A 20098-nucleotide genomic window follows, 5' to 3' on the forward strand; every position below is an offset into this window, starting at 1 on the left:
GAATCAAAGCTCTGCCCACGCTCCCCTCCCAACTGTGCAGAAGGAGGAGTGACTCCATGGAAGCTGCCCTCCCCCGTGCTCTGACAGTGTGAGTAGCCCAAGGATAGGCTTCTCCCCCTTAGTTCCCACAGAGGGTGTGTAGGGTGAGCCATAATCTTGACCTGAATTAACCTCGTCAACTGGCAGACAACTAAAGAAGAGAAAGAGCAGTCCCAAATCGGTACAGATGCAACAAAAAGCACAGGAGTTCTATGATTTACATGTATGTTCTTTACTAAAAGTTCACTCTGCAAAGGTCAGTATACTAAAAATACCCCGAATAAAGGAGATGAATACAGACATGTGCCAATGGTAACAGCAAGAAACATTGTGTCCACACTGTTTTTCCTGACAATAACGAGATAAACAACAGGCCATGTCCTGCACTCAGCCTGCCCACTGGGCACCCTTTGAAGTTAAGAGAGTGTCCGGGGAAAAACCTGATAGCAGGATATAGTTCTCTAACCCAACTCCCATTAAACTCTGGAGAAAGAATCCTGTTGACTTCAGTAGGTAGGGGTTAGTAAGTAAGTAGGGGTTAGATTGGACCTTTAAATAGTCCTGTGTTCTCTAAGAAATTAGATTTCTCTATTACATAATTAAAAAGAACTACAGTCAACTCTTCTTACTCTGGTGGTGGTAGTAAAAATCTACTGGAGAGAGGTTATAGTTGCATACAAACGTCTGTTAATGGTATTCTCTGTCCTGAATAGTATCTGGGTCACTTCCATTCAGACTTGTCCAACTATTTCCGCAGTATGTTAGCTTTCACATGTTTAAAAAGAATTACCAACCAGTTTTTAAAAAGTCACTCCTGCAAGTCATTTCAGTGAAATACTAATTGCAAAGTTACTTAGTACAATTAATAACGTACTTTTACTTCTAATTCTAATTTGGAGGAAATTTTAAAAAACCCAACAGGTAAATACTATTTACTAAAAGAAGCACTTTTTCATTGGTCACTGTTCAGAAAGCAAGTATTTCTTTATAGTAAGTATATGACAAGATAACATACTTGTGCACTCAGTGCTAAATTACTTATAGAAGTACTACACTATTGTTAGTAGTATTTGTTTTACTTAAAACATATAAACAATAAATCATTGTTAAGCCCCAAACCAGCAGAAGTATGTGCCTGGCTTCTATGCTGAACGTGAGTATGGAAGATGATGTTCTAGTTGGCTTCTGTGTTCCTCGCTGACAAAGAAGCTGGACATATTTTTCATGGATTGGGCCCTCTGAGTGATGTCTACATAGTATGATAAACAGATGAGTTTATTTTATAAAACAATACACCACAAGGGGGAGCAGACAGCTATTTGTGAACAATCCTGCTACCTGTAATCCAGATTACAGTACTAAGAATGTTTTAGCTCTAGTGTATGAACAGAGAGTTTGATTAGATAGCTACAGTTTCAGCACTGGTAACATTTCCCTCACTCGACAAAATACAAATCTGTCATTCTCACCACCGCCTTCATCAAAATGAGAGTTTGGGGGGAAAAATCTGAGCCCTTCACCATCCGTTGAAAATTAATGGAGGGGAATGAAATAAATTAAGGGGGCATTGTCAGGTTAAAAATAATATTTAAAATGTATTTTCTTAGCTGTATGTTCCTAACAACAGACTGGGGACCTGATCCTGTGAGGTACAACGTGTTTGCAGCTTCAAGAGACACCCCCAGCACCACAACTTTATAGTTACAAAGGAAAGACTTTCTACACTCTCGTTTACTTTCTAATATTTATAGGTCAGATTCTGTCACCCGTTTACTTGACTAGTACCTTATTCTGCACGGAGTCCCACTGATTCCAGCAGGACTATTCATGGGGTAAGGTCCTACTAAATTCATAGATGCTAAAGCTAGAAGGGACTATTGTGCTCATCCAGGCTGATCTGTTTAGCCCAGGCCATAGAACTACCCCAAAATAATTCATACAGCAGATTTAGAAAAACATCCACTCTTGATTTAAATATTGTCAGTGATGGATTAGTAAGGAACTAAAGGATGGAAATGAAATTTTACAGCTCTACATGGGTTTATGGAAAATAGATCCTGTCAACCTAATTTGAGATCTTACAAGTTTGGTTGATAAAGGTAATAGTGTTGATGTAATATACTTAGACATCTGTAGAGCATGTGAGTTGGTATGACATGACATTTTGATTAAAAAGCTAGACTAATATAAAATTAACATGGCACACATTAAAAACTGGTTAACTGATAAAGTCTCAAAATGTAACTGTAAATTCGGGATCATCATTTTCATCAATGACCTGGAAGAAAACATAAAGCAAAGATAACATGTACTGTATTCATTTTCATAAGGAGTAATTACATACTTGTCCTTCAGAGGAGATATTAAATGGAGGTCCTTTCTGCCCATATGAAAATTGAAGAACTTTTGCCAGGGAAATATCTGCAAGAGATTTACCAAAATGGGCCAGATCCAATGGCTTCAAAGGTGCTACATTGATTTACACCAGTTAATGATCTGGACCACAAAGAGTGTATGCTCACCATACCAAGTAAGGTCAAATCTTCATATTTACAGAGTTTACCTCTATTGTTATTGGCAGAATGAGTCAATTTCTCTCAGATATAAGAGTGATAGAGATCTAAGAACAGATGCAAGATTTATGGACAGCTAAATTGCAGTGAAAGAGATCATGAATGATTAAAGGGGTTTTTGCAAAATAAGATTCACTATGTCACTGTGCATGCCAAATCCTGGCATCTATTATTTACTTTGCATTTTGGCAATTACTGCAGGGAAAGGTCCTGATCCCTAGAACATACTGTAGGCTCATAATTGAGAAAGACGACTAGCTCATGCCTGGAAATACAGCTTTGTACCACGAGAACCAGGCCTAACCTACCTGCTAGTATTTCAGATTACCTTTCCAGCCATGGCTATGCCAAGCCACCATGCTGTGACAGAATTTTCACAGGTACCAACCCCACCAGGAAGGCTGTTGTAGGCCTTCCTCATCAATTAGCAGTTCTGGAAACCCATTGCTATAGGTCTAGCCAATTAGGATTTCTGAGACTCCACTGACATTTCTAGCACTCCGATATCTTTTTTTAATTTTGAGGTGGGATTGGCACTTTTTGGAATGGCATCAAAAGCATGGTAGCAATATGTGTAAAGGTTAAGAATAGCAAAATATAGTCTTTCATCACCTTCAAATAGATGAGCAGTTGTGATGACCACATTTTCCAGATTCTATCCAGCCTGTCTACTTGAAATATATTTTAAATAAAAATTGTAGGTTTCTTCTTATTTCTAAGACATTTGTTATAATGTACCAATGATGTACACGAACAACAAAAAACTTTTTGCTCTACTACATGCGAATACCATAACATTGACAAATTGTGTCAATTGGCTAACGTATCTACATTAACAGTGGCTGACTTGAATGTGTTTTCAGATGCTTCAGAAAGATTGGATGAACTGCTTGTTGCTGTTGTTTTATTCTGCAGTTGTTTATATGAGACACCAGGGAATAATTCAAAGCCCAAAGATAAAAGTTTACCTAAACTTTCAAAATTCACTGTTAAAAAAATCCAGCCTCATTTAAAGATATAAAATAGATAAAAGTTTTATGGGTTTTATTCTTCCATTTAAGCCCCATCTTTTTTCATTCTGGCAGACTCCTCCTAAAGAGTGGGTGGAAAGAGCCACTTTCATTTAGATGATTTGGTTGAGAAGGGTTTGACAGTCAGTTGAAGAATTTTTCAGTACATCCATTGGAACCAGCGGAATGGGGCTATTTTGTTCACACACAACCGTCTCATACGTGGGGGCAGCCTCCAGAGTGAGTGCTGTCAAAGAAATTGATGAGATGGGCTGCTGCAAGTCTTGCAGTCTGACTGGATAATTAGAAGACCTTCCTGTAGTCCCAGAGGCTGCCTCCTCTTCCAAGCTAATGTTTATAGACAATTCATTCCTTTGACGAGGATCTGTCAGAGAATAGGGCGGAGGATCATCTGTAGGAATATAGATTTGTGTCGCTTCAGGCCCAATGCACTCATCGTAGCTGAAAGAAAACAAATGCAATGTTAGGTCTGTTGGCAGAATATATCAGACAGTAGTGTTCAATGTAAAAGAGGCAGGTAAAATAAAGGGGAAGCGATTATTTGATATTCCTTCCTCCAGATTGCATCCTCAGCCTGCCACTTTGGAAACTTAAGAGCATGAAAACTTAAATGCATGTCTTCAAAGAGGTCGTGAAAAAGTCAAGATATGCATCAGAGGCTCAATGAGTTTTAAGCCCCAACCCTTTCCAGCAGTGGTAGCCCATAGTAACACCTCACCTGGCATGAGCCAGCAACTGACCACAGCCCTGAAAATGAGGCAGGCTATTTTTTGTTTTATGTGATCGTCACTGTATATATATACACAGGAAGAGACAGCTTTAGATGGTAAGCTTGACTAGCTTACCATCTAAACAGGCGAGGTAGCTCATGGGTGGGAGAAAAAGAAGTACGCCCATTTTACAAACAGGGAATTGAGGCAGAGAGAGTAAGGCACACAGGGAGTCTGTATCACAGCCAGGAATTGAATGCTGGCCTCCTGAGTCATAGTCCAGTGTCTTAACCACAAGAATATCCTTCCTCTCTTCGTTTTCCGCATTGGGATAGCTAATTTCTGCTGGCCTGGAGGTGCAGAGGTTAAAGCTCCAGCCACTCTGTCTCTCTTCCCTGCCCACATGCTTGTATAGCGGAAGGAGAGCATCAGGCATGTAGACCTGTTTTCTAGCCTGCTTGGATCTGGAATGCATGAAGTTCTAATGTGACCATGCTGGGGTTTGGTGTCTGACTCCCCCTTAATCCTGTGCCTGGCTGCTTGAGGCTCAATTTCAATCTGTCCCCAAATAAAGAAACAGGCTGAAATTTCCTGTCCAAACCCCATCCTGCTCAACTGAATTGCCAGCCAGTTTTGCTGGAGCCAGATAAATTAAGAATCTATTTCCTCAATTGTATTAGCATCTGAGAGATGTCACGGGCCACTTCCTGAACTATATAATATTTAGAAGGGTTTTGATTCTGCCACATTTGCTCATGGTGAAGAATACTTTTGTCCATGAGTAGTCGTGCTGATTTCAATTAAAGTGCTTGCAGGTGTACGTATCCTATTCAGCATGAATGAGGGTGGCAAAACTGGCTGCAGCAGGCAAAGGAGGGAGTGAAAAAATACAGCCTGCATTGCTAAAGTATCTGGTTAACAAACTGCTCATAAATCCAGGGGATGTTTCTGTTTTTAGCTTCCTGGGGATAGTCCCTCTAAGAAGAGGCAAATGCTTTTAAACTCTGAAATTCAGATTCAGTAATTCAGTAATTGTTTTGTTTTAACTTGTGATCTTTACACATTTTGCAAAAAGTCTGTGGTTTTTTTTTTTCAGAAACAAAGCGTAGCAGATAAAAGGTTGAGTTCTTTTCACTCATGCATCACTTGGAAACCAACTTGGTCCATTCCTTATTAGTCCCACTGAAGCTTCCCGATGTATTTGATTTTCCTTTCAATAAAATCAGACCTTGAGCCAAGGATTAAGCATCCGTTGCTGCAAAGTGCCAACTCCGAATTAAGTCAATGGGAGTGAAATCTACTCAGCACCTTGCAAGGTTGGACTTTTAAACAGGTATTCAGAACAGCAGGTTTATTTTGAAGGATGCAGAGCCCTTGAAGTGAATGGGAGTCTTTTTGATCGCAATGGACTTGATGGGGCTGACAGAGCATCTATCCAGGCTACAGGTGTTTGAACAGCTTCTAAAACACAATCCAGGAAGCAAAGAATAGCTCCCGGATACCACCTGACTGTAAATTGACACAGCTCCATAGATTTCAATTGGGTTACACTGATTTACAAGAGCGATCCAGCCCAATAGCCTCTCAAACACCATAACTCAACTCATGTCACAAGAAGTCATCTGGAGCCCATCCAAAGTCTACTCACACTCTCCAAAAGCCCCAGTATCTCAGCCCTCTGCATAAGGGAAAACAGACAGACTTCGCAGGGGGTGTGTTTGAGATATTTCAAACCAGCCATGTAATTGGGTGGATGAATAGTAAGGCTGAGGACCCTTCCCAGCGAACCACCTTCTGGCTGACCCTCAGGATGCTCCACGGTTGTAACTATCAGTATTGCACAGGAAGAGGCAGCCTCCCAAATAAGTGGGTCACAAGCTAGTTACAACTTTATAGGTCAAAACTAACCCCTGAAATCCTACCCAGAAACCAAGAGGCAGCTAATGCCCATCACAGGGCATGGGTGTCCCATAGTGAGAGACTTGGTTTAGCAAGAAGGTTGCCTCAGTTTTCAGTGCAGTGCCAGGTAGAGTGGATTGCAGTGCTGAAGACGGGATGGATCATGGCAGTGAGGGAAAGGTATACATGCTACTGACCAGACAGAGAGTCGGGGTGAAAGTAATTTAAAGGACTTACCGGTACTTCGGAGTCCTCAGCAGGGGGACATGGCCTCGACCGGAAGAGGCGGGGGCTTTAAATACCAGAGCCCTTTAAATCAAGATTTAAAGGCCCCAGGGCTCCGGCTGGGAGCCCTGGGGCCTTTAAATCACCCCTGGAGCTATCAGCTGCACATGCAGCTGGGAGCCCTGGGGCTCAGGGGTGATTTAAAGGGCCCCGGGCGCTGGCCGCCGCTACCGCAGCGGAACTCCAGGCCCTTTAAGTCACCTCCGGAGCCCTGCCACCGCTACCCTGGGGCTCCGGCAGTTGGGCTTGGGTGGTGCTTTCAAGGGCCCCGGGGGCTCCGGCCGCTGCGGGGGTCCCCGGGGGCTCCAGCCACTGCGGGGAGCCCCGGGGATTCGGGGGGGGTGCTTTAAAGGGCCCTGGTAGCGGCCGGAGCCCCTGGCCCTTTAAATCAGCGCCAGAGCCCTGCTGCTACTCTGGGGCTCCAGCAGCGGGGCTCTGGCTGCGCTTTAAAGGGCCCGGGGCTCCGGCCACTGCGGGGAGCCCGGGGCCCTTTAAAGCGCCAGCCTGGGGAAGCCGGTCTGGTCTGGCACGGCACACTGGCTCTTGATGGTACGCTGTACTGGACCATACTGCAGAGAGGAGAAAGCAGCAGTTCTAGTGCCTGACTGAAGTCATTGTGAATTCTGACATTGACTAAAATGGGACAGGGTACAGGATCAAGGCCCTAGTCACCGCTATTATCTGATCATCAACAATTCCTTTCCTAGGATTCAAAATAATCTCTTTTAATATCTGTGATGGATTGTAGCACAGCTCTGTAAAACTAAAATGCTGAGTGGGATAAACATCAAAATGGTCCTTTGTGAAATAGACTTTGAGCAGGCTTTTAAACATCAAAATAAACAGAAACAGAATGACCATAGCCAATACTTGCTTTTCAGTCTGTTTTATGTAAAATAGCAATATGTTCTCAAAACTATGATACCTGCACGAGGAAATAAAGAAACAGATCAACAGAGCCAGACGTGTACCCAGAAGCCTCCTGCTGCGAGACAAGCCCAAGAAAGAAACCAGCACAACTCCACTGGTCATCACATACAGTCCTCAGCTAAAACCTCTCCAACACATCATCAGTGATCTATAACCCATCCTGGACAACAATCCCTCGCTTTCACAGGCCTTGGGAGGCAGGCCAGTCCTCACCCACAGACAACCCGCCAACCTGAAGCATATTCTCACCAGCAACGACACACCGCACCATAGTAACTCTAACTCAGGAACCAATCCATGCAACAAACCTCGATGCCAACTCTGCCCACGTGTCTACCCAGCGACACCATCACAGGACCTAACCAGATCAGCTACACCATCACCGGTTCATTCACTGGCACGTCCACCAATGTAATCTACGCCATCATGTGCTAGCAATGCCCCTCTGCCATGTACGTCGGCCAAACTGGACAGTCCCTACATAAAAGGATAAATGGACACAAATCAGATATTAGGAATGGCAATATACAAAAACCTGTAGGAGGACACTTCAACCTCCCTGGACACACAATAGCAGTTGTAAAGGTAGCCATCCTGCAGCAAAAAACCTTCAGGACCAGACTTCAATGAGAAATTGCTGAGCTTCAGTTCATTTGCAAATGTGACACTATCAGCTCAGGACTAAACAAAGACTGTGACTGGCTCGCCAACTACAAAAGCAGTTTCTCCTCCTTTGGTGTTCGCACCTCAACTACTAGAAGAGGGCCTGATCCTCCCTGATTGAACTAACCTCGTTATCCCTAGCCTGATTCTTCTTTGCATATTTACACCTGCCTCTGGAAATTTCCACTACTTGCAGCCGACGAAGGGGTATTCACCCACGAAAGCTCATACTCCACTACGTCTGTTAGTCGAAAGGTGCCACAGGACTCTTTGCAGCTTTTACAGATCCAGACTAACATGGCTACCCCTCTGATACTTACCAATATGTTGTTTCTCTATCTGTGCTCTGGAGAAATAAAAAAACAAACAAACCACCACTGCAGATTCAATCACCTTGCTTTTTTTTGGTAATCAGGATCACATTTTAAAAAGCTAATAGGGCACACTTGCCAGGTTTTCAATTAAATACCTTTTTGGCACTCTCAGTGCTGAATCTGCAGATTATCATTGCAAAGCAGGCAACTACAAATCATTCAGAGAGTGTTTTTTTACTCTGGAAGCGAGAAATACATTGTTGTATTTCATTTGCATTTCAGGGTCTTGATGTTAATGTTGAATTAGTCTTCTCTGAAAATACGTACGTGTTCAGTATATAAGTTGTTCTTGGCTAAGGACAGTGCTTCATTAGCTTACAATGCACAATTAACCCTGCAAACAACTATAATTATTATTTATTATAGGTGGCACAGGTAGTGATGCCTATAATTGAGTGCCCAAAATTTTCTATTAATGGATGCCAAGAATAAAAAGAAATATTGAGTAGCTACCCGTTCACTGAACACCATCTGTCCTGTGCACTGAATGAGGCAGGGTCTTGAGGAAAGAACAGTACATGCTTATGTAATTAAAGCCTATATTATAATGCATTATACACAAGAGGGCCAAACGAAGGTTACACAGGCATTTCCTAACTTTTGAGTGCTTGACTTTGCAACCGTAACTTTCTTCTAATGGGGGGTGGTGGGCTGTATGTAGGTACTGCAGTAATACATATACTAATGTATGCAATATCACAGGTCTGACTCGTTCTTTACACACACTAACACACAGCCCCAGCTCTAAAGAACTCACACTATATGAACGTCATTCTGCAAACCCTTGCTCATGTGAGTCATCCTTACTTATAGGAGTAACAGACCATCGCAAATGAGTGTTCCTAACACATTTATTCCACTCCACACAGTCATGGTTTTTGGGTATGCCTCGTGTGTTTCACAAACCATTCCTCCTCAAAGAGTTTTTAGGAAGTTTAAAACAATTGAATAGGATTATTTCTTGCATCTTTCCACCTGCAAAACCAGGTGCCTTAGTTACCATCAGTCCCACTGTACATGGCACAGAGAGAGTAACAAACCCCTCTAAATATGACCTTAACAAGCTTTTTTAAATACATTGAAAAGTCACAGTTTTAAAGTCAGATTTATCAGGCTCTTCCAGGGTTAGAACTGAGCACTGGGTCCCATTGGAAAGCTGGAAATCTGCGTTTCCCAACAGCCCTGCAGAGGTTGTGAGATGATGTGTTTTAAAGCCATGAAGTATTTATGTATGCAAAGGCTGTCAGTGGCCCTGGGCTGAATCTTCCCCTATTCTTGGCCTCTGTTGGGGGTAATTTTGGGGTGAAGTTCTACATTTGGGGACAGAAGATGGAACAGACCCCTCCACTGTACTGAAGGCTGCCTGGCATCGTCAGGCTGTGCCTTGGCGGGTAGGCCTGCTAGCCTGCAGCTCTGGGCCACCTGCTCCTTGGCTCCTTGCTTCCTGCACCCCAGCAGCAGACAGACCCAAGGTAGAAGGAGGGGAGCTGCCCAGCCAACAAGGCATTTTAAATAGGGGTGGGGCAAAGAGGCAGGAAGTTACTGGGCTGACACATTGTTCATCACACCAGAGAGGTGTGGAGGGGCATGAGAAGGGCCAGCCTTGAGCTGGGGTGTGTGTGTCTTTTTATGCACCTGTGACAATGGCATTGGCTCCCTTTGCCTCCAACTGAAATTGCTTGGCTCCTACTCTGCTCCTTGCCCTAGTCTCTTTGCTCCATGGAGTGGATTGTCTCTGGGACAGAAAAGCATATGGTCCAAGAAGACAGTGGGTGTACAGCAGCAAGGTAGGGAGATCCAAGCAGCACTAACTGGGGGAGGAAGGGCATTAATGTGTGTATTGGGGAGGTATTAGTTGTGTTGGGGTAAGGAATGAGCATCTGTGTGTTTGTCAGGGAGAGGGTTTGCATTAATAATAGCTGACATATTGTGTGTGTGTGTGTGTGTGTGTAGCTGCAGTAACTAAGGAGGAAAGTGGGCACCAGTTTGTGTGTGAAGGGGCAGGAGGGAATAGGACTGCTGCATTACTGAACTGGGGCAGCCCAGGCAAGGGCTCCAAACAATCGGAATGTGTTACCCCTGTGCACTGTTGCATGTCTTGCTATAACTGACAGATTATAATGTTTTTAAAGTGTAAAACTTGTTTTCTCGTGTGTGAATTCAGTTTTGCAATCCCTAAGAGGTTGATTTAGGGGAGGAAGGCTGTTACAACTCACAAAACTGGTTTAATTGACTCACATTGGTGAGAAAACACCCTTAAAAGCCAGGCTTTGCATTAAAAAAAAACACTATGAAGACTCAATTATGGCAGAACATGCAATGCAATACAACACAGGTGTCACATTTTGGTCACACATTTTGATGACTTGTGTTACACACTGGCCGTTTTGGAGGAGACTGAGTGGTATGAGATGCAAATGCTTCTATGTCAGGTTGATTAAAAATTGATGGTGGTTTGAAGCTGATGGAATGTTGGAATGGCACAGCAAGTCCTTGGGAGATGGATCCAGGGGCAGAGGGTAGATGTGATGGTCAAAGGTACATAGTAGCTTCTGCAGTTTATTAAACAGCTACAATACATTTGGATATATACACTTTTATTTTCAGTAGTTTGGTACAAGAGTGTGGGTCGCTGTGGAGGGATTGGGGAAGGACTACATTAAAATCTTCCATTGTTGTATGCAGTGTAGTTATAGCCATGTTGGTCCCAGATATTAAAGAGCCAAGGTGACTGAGGTAATATCTTTTATTGGACCAACTTCTGTTGGGGAGAGAGCCAAGCTTTAAGAGCTCTGTGTAAGCTTGTTTCTCACCAACAGAAGTTGGTGCAATAAAAGATATAATGTCACCCACCTTGTCTCTCTACATTATAATCAGCATTCTCAAGCTTGGCTCCATTTATCCCTTTACTTTCCTAGTAAGACAGTATACATTTCATTTTACAGCCATCCAATTAATAGTACAACTATACTAAGAAGAGTCAATGCCTGTTCTTGATATTAGCTGCCAGTTCTATATCTTAACTAAACTTGAGATGGTGTGTAGGATTTGTCAAGAGCTCAGTTCACTCAGACCTCAGTCACGCCATGCATTCCAACTCACTTTTCCGCCTGAATCAGTGTCAAGGTTCTTGCTTGTTCTCCCCACAGTTCACATACAGCCAGCATTTAAATTGGTTTTTTAAATGTTAGCAACAAAAGTCACATTATTCTTGGTGCTCTTGTTCCATTTATTTTGTAGAGTAACATGTCTTACAACATTCAGGTTAAACAGAAATGTCAACAGCGTAGCAGTCTAACTAGAGAAGGGTTGAACTGACTTGAATACAAGAAGAACCAAACTGACCCTTAGAAAATGGAACCTGGTGTTGATTAAAAAGGGTGGTTAACATTTTTACAGGTTGTTTTCATTTTTGTGTTCCTTTACACTTCCTGCTTTTCCCTGGGATTCAAAGTGGAAATACCGCACAGGAAAAAAAAGTCAATGTGTACCACGTCAGCGACATCCGAAACACCTGAAGGACAGTGTAAAAGAAGAAAATGTCTTTTCTCCTTTGAAATAAGGGGAAAGGGGAAAATAGATGTCAAAAGGTGGACAAAGGAGGGCCCCAATCTGGCAAACACTCACGCACATGCTTAACTTTACTACCATGAATAGCCCCATCAATTTCAATTGGACTACTTACAATAGTGAAGCTAAGCATGTATGTGTTTGCAAGATTGGGTTTAAGTGCACAATGCCTAAAGTAGTGAGCACTTGGAGACATAATTTTATATTAGGAAGATGAAACTTGCATCATTTGACGTTAGCTGAGGACCAATAATATTTGTTAACATTGTACTCGGATTTTTGCATGCTCCTATGATCTTTTATCTTGACATTCATGCTTCAAACTATTACAGTAGAACTTCAGTGTTACGAAAACCAGAGTTATGAACTTACTGGTCAACCACCCACCTCATTTGGAAGCGGAAGTATGCAATCATGCAGCAGAGACCCCCAAAAAAAGGAACTATTGTACAGTACTGTATTAAACTTAAACTACTGAAAAAATTAAGGGAATTAAAAAAAAAGACTTGACAAGGTAGGGAAACTGTTTCTGTGCATGTTTCATTTAAATTAAGATGGTTAAAAGGCATTTTGCTTCTGCATAGTAAAGTTTCAAAGCTGTATTAAGACAATGTTCAGTTATAAACTTTTGAAAGAACAATCCTAAAGTTCTGTTCAGTTACAAACATTTCAAAGTTACGAACAACCTCCATTCCCGAGCTGTTTGTAACTCTAAGGTTCTACTGTCATCTCTGAAGTTATTGTACCTTTAAAAACACAGTCTGCACATGAGGTTCAATGTTGCATACATACAGAGAAATCCTTCTAAGCAAAAAAGGATATACTTCCGGGAATGACTGTGTTATTGCAACATAATGAACTGGGATCCTGGGAATTTATTACACATGCATCTCTCCTGAATGCTGCTATTGTCCTCCCTGAAAGAATTTGCAGAATCAGTTAATCTTTTGTTTCCTGACTCCTCAGTTAAAGCATTTTATGAAGCATTTATTTTAATCCATTATTTTCTTAATTGCAGCACATTAAGATACAGTACACCTTACAGGCATTCCTGACTGGGTAGGAGGGTCATTGACCTTGAAGCATGCTTTAATCTATATTTCTCTGGCCTGGTTTCTGACAGAATGATGATTTCATTCTTCTTTTAGCCTTCTCTTTGCCATCATCGTTTAAGAGAGGATATCTTATTCATCATAAGGAGAGGAAAGATGGATGATTTCTGGTACATCCATCCTTAGCAAGAGCAAATTTATTCTCCACAGGGAAAATATCACTTTCTGATTTAAAAAAATGCAGTGGATCTCTCGTCTGACCCCGTTGACTCAAACTGTTGTAGTTGTTCTAAAGAGGGGAAAGGGAATCACTCACTCCATGATTGTGTCAGGTCTTACTGAAATGAGTATTAAGACAGCTTTGTTGCCAAGGAAACACAAAAGAGCTTATTTAATTGGTTGTCATTCATAAATTATGATCTTCTCACTAGGAAGAGACGAAGACGGTTCTGCTAGCAGAATTTGTTAAGAAGCAAACAAACAGACTGATTAAAATAAGCTGGTGATGGGGGAGAAGGGGTGCTTCAAAAAAGGATTACAAATTTATGAAATATACAGGGCTCCTTGTTAGCTAACATTGGGCCTGCATTCTCCACTCCACTACATTGGCATAAAGCCACTGAAGTTACCTGTGTCATTATAGCGTAACTTAGGTGGAGATCTACTGTTTTCTTTTAAAATCTAGTAAACAGAACCACACACCCCTGCCTAGAAAATAATTCTGTTAACAACATTAAGCTCAAAATAAAGGTTGTCTACATGATGATGCTGCCTAATAAAGGAAAGCTGAATCTCGAACGAAAATGCTGTGACTTCCTAAAATGAACATGAAGAGAAAAGCTGTAATGTGACTGATGCTAACCTGAGTGGTTTGGATGGTGATGGTGCTTCATCTGATTTTATAACTCCTGGATATAAATAGCTGGGTTTGTAGGACAGTGGCTTGAAAATCAATGTCATTATTTCCTCTTGAGTGTTTCTTCTTAAAATTGGTATACAATTTTGTTGTGTAACTGTCATGAGGAAACGTTTGCAGTGTTATTGTAGCTGTGTTGGTCCCAAGATATGAGAAGGACAAGGTAGGTGAGGTAATATTTTTTTATTGGACCAACTTCTGTTGGTGGAAGGGATAAGCTTTCGAGCTTCCCTGAGCTCTTCCTCAGGTCTGGAGAAGATAACCAGAGTGTTCAAACTAAATGTAAGGCGGGACAATGTTAAGCATATGGGGTTCATACATGCTGTTGGAGATCACTCAAAATGAAGTGTGCAGTCAAGGATTAACAGGCGGTACAGCGTGTTACAAATTATTGTAATGAGCCATAAAACCAGTGTCTCTGTTAAGTCCATGGTTTTTAGTGTTCAGCAGAGTTATGAATTTAAGTTCCCCAGAGTTGTCTTTTGGAGGCGTTGTGCAGGTTTCCGTGGAGGACAAGGACTGAGAGGTCAGATGCGGAATAATCACTTTGTGAAAAGCGTTTGCCCATGGATAGAGCTTTTAGTCTTTTATCAGTTTCCTGTGTGAATTCACTTGAGAGCATAGTGATTGTCTGGTTTCACGCACATACTTGTTGTTGGGGCACTTGAGTTACTGCATAAGTTACACCAGGGGTTCTCAACCTGTTTCTTTCTGAGGCCCCCCCAAACATGCTATAAAAACTCCACCTGTGCCACAATAACTGATTTTCTGTATATAAAAGTCAGGGCTGGCGTTAGGGGGTAGCAAGCTGGGCAATTGCCTGGGGCCCCCGTGAAGTTACATTGCTCAGGCTTCAGCTTCAGCTCCGGGTGGCAGGGCTCAGGGCCCCGGGCTTCAGCCCCATGCAATGGAGCTTCAGCTTTCTGCCCTGGGCCCCAGCAAGTCTAATGCTGGCCCTGCTTGGCGGCCCCCCGAAACCTGTTTGCGGCCCCGGACCCCTGATTGAGAACCACTGAGGTACACCACAGGTTGTGACAGGCATGTGTAGGACTTATGGAGCTTGAAAGGTGTGTTGGGGGCGGGGGTACTGATCATCATAGGAAAGGAAATGTCAAATTGTGATAGCATTGCTCTTATCTATCAGTGAAACTTTTTATGCTAGTGGACTGTGGATTTTTCCTAGTTGTCCATATTTTTAAATAGAGATAGTCTACACCTGTCTGATGTCTGAGTGATTTAAAAAAATCTATGAAATGTATTTTGATCTTGTTTTTAGACTTATAGGCTAAATATAGGCTTCTATTTGCTGGTGACTGAGTAAGCATTAAAGTACTATTTTCGCAAACTCAAAGAAAGTTTAAAAAAAAATCCACTCCGTGTGGACATCTTTCAGGTGCTTGTGGAGTGCTACATCCATGGGAAGTGCTGGCCACATTAAAAGTCACCGGCTGCCTGTGCCACTGGATGTAAACCATAGAAGTTATGGATTCTGCGGCACCATCCACCTGATTTAATTATCAAACTTTAGTCTATAATGAAGTCATGAAAGTCTGTTTTATTTGAATAACTATTAGATCACTTTCTGGAGATATCCGTATCCATGGACACAGCACCTGTAACATGCACGTTCGTAATACACCCATGTTGCTTCTTCCCTCCCAGCTACAGATTTATAGCATCCTCATATCAATATCCATCTCTCTCGGAGATTCAATAATAATAGATCAGGATTTTTGGTATGACTGGCCCTGAAGCAGGGAAAGAAAGAAAGAAAGGTGATAATTAACAATGTCTGCCATTACCTCATTTTCAGCAAATCTACAGCACCCTTAAACAGGGCACAGACATTCATGTACCATGACTTAGAGACATCTAGTAACACAATCTCAATAATGTTAGACCCAGAAGTTGAGTGAAAGACAAACTGTAAACAAAGGAAAGCTGTGAAGCAAGAGCAGCACCCATAAGACTTCAATTAGAAGTGAATCAATGACTTGTCCTTCCAGTTCTGTTGATGGTTCCAGGGATATGATGATCCTCTGACTTGAAAAGGCTGAATCATGACAGTGTGACTCTAATGCAATGCCATCATCAGCATGTGGTAAAGGTTTGGGAATGATAAGTGCCAGCCAATAAGGTGTTGGGATCTCTCAACCCGTGCTGCTTTCAACAAGAACTGATGGCATGCCCAGCCATACAGGACTGAGGCTTGAGAGACTGATCCAGCACTCACTGAAATCAATGGGTGTTCTTCTGTTGGCAGACATATCAACCTCTCAATAAGCTGGCCACACATGCACGACACAGGCGGCTATAACCAAACAGAAAATTCTCCTTTAAAGAATACTGACTCTGTTTTCTAGAACTGTGAGAAACTGGCTATCTCCTCTCAGTGAATAAGCTTGTGAGACTCATAAGTCTTTTGGAAAGCTTAATTAAAGTCAAATAAAAAGGTGGTGTGAAGGCACGCTCTCACTCTAGTAGAGAGGAGACTAATAAGCTGTTCTGGGCTGGTTTAGCACTAATCAGGCACACCTGTAAGGCTTGCATGGTCTGGAGGGCAGAGAGCTTAAAGAGGGACACCTGAGGAGGGTGGGGGTTGAACTGGAAGACTTCTGTACTGCAGGGACTGCTGACCCCCCACAGTCAGATCAGCTAAGATGGGAGACAGTTGCAGGCCTTGCTGCCTCTGAAATGGCATGGTTCAGCTATAAAGCAGGTACCACAAGAAGAGGCGCTAGAGGTAAGCCCTAATAAAAGACACTGTACTAGCTGATAAGCCAAGCCCTAAATGCGTAACCCCAAAAGACTGCCTGAGGGACAGATCACCTTTGCCTTTCTTTTGCTCTGATTTTTCCCTCCTCTCAAGGGAAAGAGAGAGACTAGGATCTTTCTTTTTTTTCTTTTGTTTGGAAAACCCCTTGTGCCCTACAAACAGGGGATGGACATTACAAACAACCTGAATTGGGTTGGTAGGGACTCAGGGGAGCCCCAACCCTCACAGGTGGGAAAACAGACACTTGAAAGAAAAACAAAGAGCAATTAAAAGCAGAACAGTGTGGGGAAATGGTGGTTGGTTGTTTCTTTAGCCTTTCTTGTAATGAATCCCCTTCTTTTGACTGTTGGTGTATTTTTGCAACAGAGTTTACAAAATAGCATTATAAACAGCAGCTGTTACATATCTTAGAGAACATAGAATATTCTGAGAAAAGGAACCTAAACAGTGAGAGAATCCATGAATGTTAAGGGTGAGGGGAGGAGGCAACCTGCAATTTAAACTCTGATACTACTAACAGGAAATTGATTGTGAAACTTCCTTACACTTAGAAAAGGTGTTGTGGTAAGTGTACACACTGTCTCTAGATTCTGAGCTCCTCAGGGCAGGGATTGTACCTACTCTCTGTTTAGAAAGTGCTGACCACATCTTGGTAGTGACCAAAAACAAATAATGATGGTAATGCCCGTTTTAGACTGTCCAGGACTCTGGAGAGTAGAAAGATGTGGGAGGTGTGGTGCAAGCAGATGCCTGAATGTGTGGGTTCTGTTCCCATCTCTGCAAGCGACTGGTCCTGTGTAAGTCACTTACCTTTTCTGTGCCTCTGTTCTCTCAGTTAAGTCAGCTAAAAAAGTCTCGTCTCAAAAATTGAAGTTGATTGTAGATGTTTTTCATTCATAATGTAGTTAGAACAGTCCTACTGATAAAGTACTGTACTTGGGATCCAGTCCTCCAGTCCTGGGGGATGCGTGTAGTATATTATTGGAGCCTAACAAATATTAGGCTTGTGTTTTCAGTGGGATTACTTGGATGAATAAAAGCTGCAGGACTGGGGCCTTATTTTGCAATATGCAGGGAGGGGGAAAAAAGTCTTGCAGAAAACAGTTGTGGCTCATGAACATTTAATACTTTTATAAAAACAAGGTATAGAATATTAAAGATTGTTTGTCAAACGAGAGCTTTTAAATGGAATGGAAGCACATACAAGCCAGTATCTTAACTAGATAAATTGCTATTTTGTATATTGTCATGCAGCTTTAAAATGACCAAAGCAATCAAAATAAATATGTTCCAAAGAAAATCAATCATTTTATGATGAAAATTTTGTGACACAAATTTCAGCCTGGAAAGAATTTTTTACATACAAATTATAGACCCTTGATAAGCAGTGTTTAGTGAGTGTCTGCATTACCATTATAAAGGACAGTGAAGCTATGGGCACTGCTACAGTAATCAAAACCAATTATGAAAAGTGTGCCTTCTTAAAATAATCCATTATGCATTTACCTCCATTAGAACTACGAGGCCTCGCATGGGGATATAAACATCCTAAGAGACACCAATATTCATTTTAATAATCATCGTTGCAGTTGTTAGTGTCCTCTCATATCTGAGGACCTCTGAAAAATAACCAACATTATGATGGGTGAGTGTGTAAAGTTCTGAATAGGATCATGCTTCTCGGAAAGGGCTTTGTTTTGATCTAAAAATGAGTTTTCCAGCAGGTGACAGAAATATCCAGTTTGGTAGGTAACATGTTCTAGCCAGTGGAAAACCAGAGGAGAACTCAGCAAGGATTTTTTTTTTCTAGGAGGGCAACTACTTACTCTTTCAGTTCTGACTATCAAGGGCCTCTTAACTTTATTGTGGCCATACTGCATAGTGCAATGGATTTCTGGCTAGAAAATCTTGGGGTGCCAGTGGGTTATGAGGTATTGCTGCTTTTAGTGCTGCAGCATATTGCATTTAATAATAGTTGGCACTTCTAGGGTGCAGTTTTGAAAAACTCCTCAGTGTTATCAATATGATCATGAACTCAAATGGGAGCATAGTTAGGCTGATTCCGAGTTTCACACCCACAGTGTGCCTTTTATCGCTGAATTTCAAACATTAATGACATCTCACCGCATCTATTTGAGGTAGATGATATTAGACTCATTTTACAGGAGAAATTGAGAAACAGAGGCAAAGGATCTGGTTCAAAGCCCTCCGAAGTCACTTATTCACTTTCTGTACACCAGTCATGATTGTATAGACCTCTATAATATTCCCCTTTAGTCTGCTCTTTTTTTTTTTTAGCTGAACAGTCTCTTTTAAATCTGTCCTTATATGGAAGCTGTTCTATACCCCTTATTATTTTTGTTGCCCTTCTCTATATCGTTTCCAATTCTTGTATATCTTTTTTGCGATGGGGTTACCAGAACTGCATGCAGTTCAAGGTGTGGGCATACCATGGATTTATATAGTGGCATTATGATATTTTGTTTTATTATCTATTCCTTTTCTAATGGTTACTAACATTGTTAGCTTTTTCAACGGCTGCTGCACGCTGCAAATTCATATTTTGGTGATGGGTGACCTCTGGCAAAGGACTGGATCTTGCATTATATCCTGATGGTATTTGGTTATGTTTGTTTTTTTTTTTTGTAACACTTGTGGAAGAGAATTCCATGCTCTGGATTCTTTGTGCCAGGTGGCATGGATCTTCTTTCTCAGCAATAATGGCTAGAGTTCTTGGAAGTAAATATCTTGCCCTCTTTTATCCCGAAACATTTGAAGCCTCTGTTATGACATAACACCATATAAAACTGCCCCAGCATTGTAAAACTTATTTGTATATGATAGGAACAGGCTATGAGGTGCATCCAAGTACCATTTTGATTCTTTCGTTTAAGACCTGTCAGTTTTTTTCTTCTCACGTAAAATCAGTTTGACAGACGTTCACGCAGATCTCATATTCATTAGAAAGTCATTACATCTCCTAAAGGGGTGTTTATGTATATGAGCACCATATATTTAGGGCTGTCAAGACAAATTGACCAAACTGCTTCTGTTTAACTGCCCCATGAGTGTGGCAGGACTATGACAAAACTGAGTGCCTGGTATTTCTCTAAATCTAATGTAAGAAATGATTAGAAAAAGCATCTACAGCGATAATCAAATTGAGCCCTAAATGAGATTTGCAGCTCAGACATCAAAGCAATTAAATTAACATACCAAAGCATTTTTCATAAATTTCCCAATTAGAGGTTATATAAATAGTATTCTACAGTGGACATCC

The 20098-nt window shown here is 41.7% G+C and overlaps 1 protein-coding gene across 2 annotated transcripts in view; it reads right to left on the reverse strand.

Moving 5' to 3' along the window:
- Positions 1–268: 268 nt before the first annotated feature.
- BEAN1 (brain expressed associated with NEDD4 1) overlaps positions 269–20098 on the reverse strand; it is a 114499-nt gene continuing 94669 nt past the window's right edge. For both annotated transcript variants that reach the window (XM_074968794.1, XM_074968795.1), the window contains one exon: positions 269–4084. In XM_074968794.1, the coding sequence (XP_074824895.1) occupies positions 3736–4084 (349 nt within the window). In that variant the 3' untranslated portion in view covers positions 269–3735. The remainder of the gene's footprint in view (positions 4085–20098) is intronic.

This window comes from Natator depressus, chromosome 12, assembly GCF_965152275.1.
Source record: "Natator depressus isolate rNatDep1 chromosome 12, rNatDep2.hap1, whole genome shotgun sequence".
Taxonomy (NCBI): Eukaryota; Metazoa; Chordata; order Testudines; family Cheloniidae; genus Natator; species Natator depressus.